Source organism: Myotis davidii, unplaced genomic scaffold (assembly GCF_000327345.1).
Source record: "Myotis davidii unplaced genomic scaffold, ASM32734v1 scaffold1204, whole genome shotgun sequence".
Taxonomy (NCBI): domain Eukaryota; kingdom Metazoa; phylum Chordata; class Mammalia; order Chiroptera; family Vespertilionidae; genus Myotis; species Myotis davidii.
This window is the reverse complement of record NW_006294755.1, coordinates 338,675-346,247: the sequence shown is the minus strand read 5'-3', so window position 1 is coordinate 346,247 and position 7,573 is coordinate 338,675. Positions and strand designations below refer to the sequence as shown.

Sequence of the window (7,573 nt, the reverse complement as noted above, 5' to 3'; positions counted from 1 at the left end):
AAAATATATTTTATTGATTTTTTACAGAGAGGAAGGGAGAAGGAGAGTGATAGAGAGTTAGAAACATCCATGAGAGAGAAACATCGATTCAGCTGCCTCTTGCACACACCCTACTGGGAATGTGCCTGCAACCAAGGTACATGCCCTTGACTGGAATCGAACCTGGGACCCTTGCACAGGCCGACGCTCTATCCACTGAGCCAAACTGGTCAGGGCTGTATTTACTCCTTGACCCACATCGCAATTCAGGGACTGCGTCCCACAGAAACACCTCTGCACTTGACAGAGGTACACTGTTATCCATGGCAGCCTTCTTTCTAAGAGCAAAAGACTGGAAACAACCCAATTTTGGCAAAGGGACATTGTCACAGAGGCGCATGGGCATGATCACACCCACTGAGCCAAACTGGTCAGGGCTGTATTTACTCCTTGACCCACATCGCAATTCAGGGACTGCGTCCCACAGAAACACCTCTGCACTTGACAGAGGTACACTGTTATCCATGGCAGCCTTCTTTCTAAGAGCAAAAGACTGGAAACAACCCAATTTTGGCAAAGGGACATTGTCACAGAGGCGCATGGGCATGATCACAAGACCCTTAAGACACACGGTCACACCACCGCAGAACTCCCAGGACTCTAACTCCAGCCCAGGGAAAATCATAAAAACGGCTACATAGATAAGGCAGAGAGATAGGCAAAGAAATGCCATCACACTGTCACCCAGGTAGGGCAGTGCCACCAATACCCATAGGCATGGGACCCAATGTCGAAAAGCTGGCTGTCACACCCAGTGTGAAGTCCCTGACACAGGACGCAGCCAGTCACCCAAAGGCACAGGAACAAGCACCGGGACACACTGTCACACAGGCGTATGAAACGTGTCACCCAGAGGCACAAGGCCATGGTCACACTTATCCATGGCTGTCTTGACATAGGTACACTATTCATGGCAGCCTTCTCTCTAAGAGCAAAAGACGGGAAACAGCCCAACAGTCTCGCTGTTCTGTACACCAGACTCAGACCCTGGCGTCAGTCACAGAGGCATACCATTACCCACAGGTGTATGGCACTCACCTGCACACCGACAACATAGTGCCACAGGAACCCTGATATTCACAGGCACGTCATCTTACAAACATAGTCACACTCTTGCTTCTAGGCCTGCTGTCTCATGGCACTCAGACAATCGCTGAGACTTACACTTACAGGACAAAGTCATACTGTCCCCAAGTTCATGATATCACCGAGAAGCGCATGGCCATCATCATACCATCACACACCATCACTGAGAAACCCACGGGGGTATTCACAATACAGAGAGACAATCACAGGGACAGTCATACTGACACTCTGCCCCCCCCGCCCCCAAGACACACGCATTGTCATCTGAGTTACAAGCCCCACTGCTATGGTCTGAATGTATGTGTCTCCCCAAAATTCCCATGTTGAAACCCAGCCCAAACATGGCAGTATTAGGAGGTGGGACCTTTAGGAGGTGATTAGATCATGACGGTAGAGCCCTCATGAATGGGATTAGCGCCCTTATAACAAAGACCCCAGGCCTGGCCGGCGTGCTCAGTGGTTGAGCGTTGACCTATTTAACCAGGAGGCCGAGGTTCCATTCCCAGTCAGGGCACATGCCCAGGTTGTGGGCTCCATCCCCAGTGGGGAACATGCAGGAGGCAGCCTGATACATGATTCTCTCTCATCATCGATTTTCTATCTCTCTCTCTCCCTCTTCCTTCCTCTCTGAAATCAATAAAAATATTTTTTTAAAAATAAATTAAATATATAAATAAGAGAGACCCCAGAGAGCTCTCTCACCCCTTTCACATGAAGAGAGCTTGAAGACACCATCTATGAACCAAGGAGTGGGCCTCACCGGACACTGGAACTGCGAGTACCTTGATCTTGGACTTCCAGCCTCCAGACTGTGAGCAATAAATTTCTGTTTATTAGCCACACAGTCTATGGTTCTGTAATAGCAGCCCAAACACCCTAATACCCACCAACAGCTGACACTCCTCTGTCTGTCATGGTGACACACAAACTAGCATAGTTACCAGGGCATACACTCAACCCATGGTCCCCACAGTCTATGGCACATTAATGCTGACACACATCAGTAGCAGACACAGTCACACAATACATCAAGACCCTGCCACAAGTTCAGGTTGACAATCAGCTTGAGACACCGCTCAGGCATTCATTGACAGAGACACACATGCGGTGGACACCCACAGATTTACACAATATGAACCAACATGACAAGGCAACCACTTAGTCCAGATGCCCACAATTTTTTCTATGAAATTTGGGAGTAAATATTTTTGGCTTTGCAGAACACACAGGCTCTGTTGCCACTACGCAGCTCTGCTGTCCCAGTGCAAAATTGGCCTTAGATGATAGTAAATGAATGGGCATTGCTGTGTGCCAATAAAAATTTACTAACAAAAGAAAAAAAAAAGCAGTAGCAGATTTGGCCTGTGGGCTATCGTTTGCCAAAATCTGATCTAGGGTAAACTTCAAGTGGGACAAAATGGGAAACTGAGGCCCAGAGAGGGGGAACAGGCTCCAGTCACAGAGTGAGTCACAGCACCCACCTCTCTGCCACAGAAAGGGCTCCCTCTCAGGGCTGAGAGCTGAGCTGCAAGTCTAAATGCAGGCTAGGTTGTCTCAAGGCGAGGGGCTCACCTTGGGCCTCATCTGGGGCTGCCTGGCTCTCCAGCTGGCAGGCCTGCAGCGCCCGGCGGAGCTGCATGCGGATGATGTCAATTTTGGTCTTACTGTCCTGTAGCATCTGCTGGGCCGTCAACAGCAGCTTCCGGTCCTGGGGGCAGAGGTAGGAAATGAGAGGATTGCTGAAGAGCTGGGGTCCAACCACCGGCCTTGCTGTCCACACAGTGCAGACCTGGGTGACGGTGTGACAGAGTGTCTGTATCTGTGTGCTCCCAGATGTAAAGGGGGCCTGAATCCTAGCTCTGCCATAGCTGTGTGGCTTCAGGCAAGCCACTTAACCTCTCTGGGCTTGTTTCCTCAATCTGCAGGAATGAGATCAGTACTAAGAGCCCTGATCCCCACTGGGCTGAAGATTAAAGAGGCTGATCTGTATGAAGAGCTCAGGGCTGTGCCTGGCACCAGCAGGCATTGTATTCGCATTAGCTGTTCACACGCATGCATGTCCCCATGGCAGGGGTAGCCCTGACTGTAGCCACGTGGGTGAGTCGCCAAGGGTGACCGGGTGGGTGTATGAGACAGTCTGCTATAATGGGGTTCCAGATGTTTCTGTGTGCAGTTCAAGGTACTGCAATGACTGGACATAGCCCAGGACCCTCTGTACGCACAAGTAGTAGAAACAGTTGTTATGCCCGCTTTGGCAGCACATGTACTAAAATTGGAACGACAGAGAGAAAATTAGCATGGCCCCTGCGTAAGGATGACACGCAAATTCGTGAGGCGTTCCATATTGAAAAAAAAAAGAAGAAGAAGAAGAAACTGGTTGTGGATTTTTCCATCCACTTTGTGCTGTGTTTCAGAACCAAGCAAAGCTAACCTGTGGTGAGAGAAGCCTGGGTATTGACTGAAGGAGGGAACTTTCTGGGTGACTGGAAATGTTCTGGATTTAATGGGGTGGTGTGTACACAGGTAAAATTTCATTGGGTTGTACACTTAAGTTTCCCATACGTCTGTATGTTATTGCTCAATAAAAGCTAGAAAAAATAATCTGTGTAGCTTATTCCCTCACATGTAATATTTGTGTGTGTGTGTGAGCACACGAGCATGGGTGAACAAGGGTCTCTAGCAGCACGTCTGACTGCTTGTCTGTGTGAGTGTCCCTGGGTGTTGGGACAGACAGACCTGTGACAGTGTCCCCGTGTTGGTATGACTGGGGGGATATCTGTATGAAAACTCTGGCCTCTGGGTGTGAATTTAATGGTGTATCTGTGGGTCTAGGTGATGTCTCTACACGTTATACGGTGTGTGGGTGTCTAGGTGTTGCTATGACTCTGTGACTCTAGATGTTATGACATGGGTAAAAATTTACTAACAAAAGAGATGACATGTGTGCATCCAGGTGTTGACATGTGTCAGAGAGATGTCACTAGCAGTGAGTGGCTCTGTGTGGGCCTGACCATGGAAACCCTCAAGTCTCTAGGGGACAACTAAGTGTGGGAGGACAGTCTCTGCCATGTGTCTGTCTGACATCACACACAGTCACCCCCTTTCCCATAAGGCCTGCTTGCACCCCAGTCCAGCCTCCCGCCCCCCATCAGTCCCTGTCCTCCCCTAGCCCCCGACCTCTCCCACCCACTGCCCATGACCTGTTCAAGAGCATGCATGCACATGGGGGTGCCTGCTTGTGCCCTACCTTGGTGCTGCCGTTGCTGTATGTCTGGATCATGTTTTCTGCCCCCTGCTTCACCTTCAGCTCGATGGCCAGCTGCTTCTCCAGACCAGCCACGCGGCTCAGGTTGGCGGCTGAGCAGGCCGGGCCACCCTCACCAGGGGACAGGGGGGCATCTGGAGAGAGGTGGGTGCGACAGAGTCACCAGGGCCCTCACCTCCATCTGCCCAGGAGGTTTGGCCCAGCTGAAAGGATCTGCCCTCTGCCCAACCCGGATTCCATCCCAGGCCAGGACCCTGAGGATCCAACCACCCCAGACCTCGGAAGGAACCCCTCAGTGCCAGGGTGGGACCAGCATGAATGGGCAAGTGTCCAGGTGTGCATGAGTACTCAGTGTTGGTGGGACTGTGAACAGAGGCCCCTAATTCTTTACACAGCTGTGTGGAGGCTATGGGTGTGACTGTGGTTATCTGTAACCCATAGGGTACTGGCATGATGAAGCCAGTGTGCGTCTCCCTAGGCGCTTGTGTGAGACAGCAGGTTGGAAGGACTATGTCAGGACGGCTTGTGTGGCTGAGAGGTTAAGCGTCGACCCATGGACCGAGAGGCTGCTGGTTTGATTCCGGGTCAGGGCACATGCCTGGGTCCAGGCTCTATCTCCAGTAGGGGGGTGCAGGAGGCACCTGATCAATGATGTTTCTCTCTCATCAATATTTCTATCCCTCTATCCCTTTCCCTCTCCCTGTCTCTATAAACCAAGAAAACATTTAAAAAAGAAAAGAAAAAAGGACTGTGTGAGAATCTGGGTGCTGGGGCGACCCTAGCATGTTTCTGACTGTTGGCACAACTACATGTTCAGATCTCAGGTGATGGTATGACTGTGTCTGAGTGCCTGGGTGTGTACAGCCAGATACTCATGTCTCTGGAGGTGGCATGGCTCTGTGTGACTCTCTGGAGAGTAATGTGACTGTGGGAGTGACTTTAGGTGTAGATGTGACCATATGAGATTCTGGGTGTTGGCTTAATGCACTATCTCATAGTACTGACATGACTGTGGGCCCCTAGCTATTGCTATGCCTATTGTATGGAAAGGCTGGGTGCTGGTGAAAGTGGTGTTGGGTCTTCAGGCCCTGTCCCGTTATGCATACAAGTCTCTGGCTGTTGATAGGACAGTGTATGTCTGGAAGAGCTAGACAGCTGTGTTTATGTGAATCTGTGGGTGTTGGTGTGACCGTGTGTGAGTCTCTGGGTGTGTACTGTTTGTGTGCTGATGTGACCGTGCGTGCATCGGTTTGGGTGCCGGGTGGTAGTATGGGAGTCTCTGCGTGCTGCGGTGACGTGAAACCTTCCTGGGATTCACGTGATAGGGTCTAAGTCCGTGGGTGTTGTCTGGGTGTTGGTGTGACTGTGAGCCCAGATACTGGTGTAACACTGGGTGGGTCCTTCGGTGTTGTCCAGGCGTTGGTGTGGCTGTGTGTGGCTTGGGGTTCTTGTGTGGCACTGTAAGTCTCTGGGTGTTGGTTTTGATGTTTGCTCGAACTGGTTTTGAGGGTGGAGGCTACTGTAACCCAGCGTGTCTCCCTGGGGGTCCGTGGAGATGGGGCTAGCCTCCCTCTGGGAACCTGCAGCTCAGTCCCTGGCAGTGGTGCCCCTGAAGTCCCGCCTCCTTGGGAAGGCCCTGCTCACCATGGGTGGCAGCCGCAGGGTCAGGCAGCACCACGTGGGCGTGCAGCTCCTGCAGCTGCTGGTGCAGCAGGTCAAGCCTGCGGGAGGAGCCTCGCAGCAGCAGCTCCACGGGCCCCAGGCTGCGACCCAGGTCGGTGGTGGCCCGCCGCAGGTTCTCGGCGCCCTCCTTCAGCTTCAGCTCCTTGCGGATCTCTCGCCGCAGCCGCTCCCGCTCTAGTTCCAGCTGCTGTTGCACCCCGGGAGCTGCCAGGTCAGCACCTGCCAGACCCAGCTGCTCCAGCAGGGACCAGCTGCGGGGCTCACTCTGTGGGGACAGAGCAGGGTCAGTGGGGCCAGGAGGATGTGGGGTAAAGACCACTCAGCCAGCCACGCCTAGCCTCCTCCGAGCCTGGGGCTCCCATGACAGGGCCTGCTCCACATCCTCTGACGCCCCAAAACTGGGAGGTGAGACAATGCCCTGTCTCCCTTTACCTGTCTCTTACATGGTGGGATTCTGGAAGACAGGCCCCATTGCCCCACCACTGTGCTCCCCAAACTAGGGGGTTCCCCTCGGACAGGCCCTACCTCCCTTACATTGTCCTCCCAAACTAGGGAGCCCCAAGGACAGGCCTTGTCTCCCTTTTGTTGCCCTCCAAATGGCAAGGTCCTGCGGGCAGACCCCCTTCTCCTCTTTGCTGTCCCTCCAGACTAGGAGGCCCCATCTTCCCTCTGCTGCTCCCCAATCAAGGAAGTATCAAGGGCAGGCCTCTGCTGCCCCCCAAAACTATGGGCCTGGGGTCCTGAGGACAGGCTCTTTCTCCCCTTTGCTGTGCCTCAAAATAGCAAGTGCCAAGGCCGGCCTCATCTTCCCTCTGCTATACCCCCAAACTAGGAGGCCGCAATGACAGCCCCCGTCTCCCCTCCTCTTATCCCCTACAACCAGGACTAAGAAGCAGAGCCCTATCTCTTTCTTCCTCTATCTCCCTGACGTGCGAGTCCCCAAGGGCCTCAGATAGTTCCATCTTCCAAACAGAAACTCCAACCTAGCTCCTCTCTTCTGTCCAAAACTGAGAGGCACCAAGAGCAGGGCCTCTGGCCTGTGCTGCTTGGGGTCCTCTTCTGCCCTCCTCCACAGGGACCCCCGGCCCACCTCCAGCTCCTGGTCCAAAGGTGGATCAGCCTCCGCCATCCTGGGTCCCGGCTGAGGGCCCTGCCCTCTTCCTGAACCTCAGCCCTACCAGGGCCTCTCACTGGCCACTTCCTCTTTCCTGCTAGCTCCCAGCAACCCCTGCGCTGGGCCAGCTCCGGGGCTCTGTGCATCTAGGGAACCTTTCGCCTCAGCACCGGTCTGAATGAACTTGAAGGCCGGCTCCCCCAAGGGTATACAGGCCCCTGGGGCTGACTCAGAGGTATGCACACTCTCATATACCTACCGGCATGTGCACAGAACACGAGTGTACACCCATATGCAAATGTACATGGTTGTTTACATGAGCCAGCCCCCTGCCTGCAGATGCAGGCAGTCACAACTTCCTGCTTCCTCTGCGTGCCCACTGCTGC

The 7,573-nt window shown here is 53.3% G+C and overlaps 1 protein-coding gene across 1 annotated transcript in view; it reads right to left on the bottom strand.

The window, feature by feature from the left end:
- Positions 1-7,259, bottom strand: part of PKN1 (protein kinase N1) — a 32,662-nt gene extending 25,403 nt beyond the window's left edge. Inside the window, exons 1-4 of the mRNA XM_015567484.1 lie at positions 7,164-7,259; positions 6,035-6,338; positions 4,373-4,524; positions 2,698-2,833 (exon numbers count right to left, since the gene is read on the bottom strand). Of these exons, the coding sequence (XP_015422970.1) occupies positions 2,698-2,833; positions 4,373-4,524; positions 6,035-6,338; positions 7,164-7,202 (631 nt within the window). The 5' untranslated portion in view covers positions 7,203-7,259. The remainder of the gene's footprint in view (positions 1-2,697; positions 2,834-4,372; positions 4,525-6,034; positions 6,339-7,163) is intronic.
- Positions 7,260-7,573: the final 314 nt, after the last annotated feature.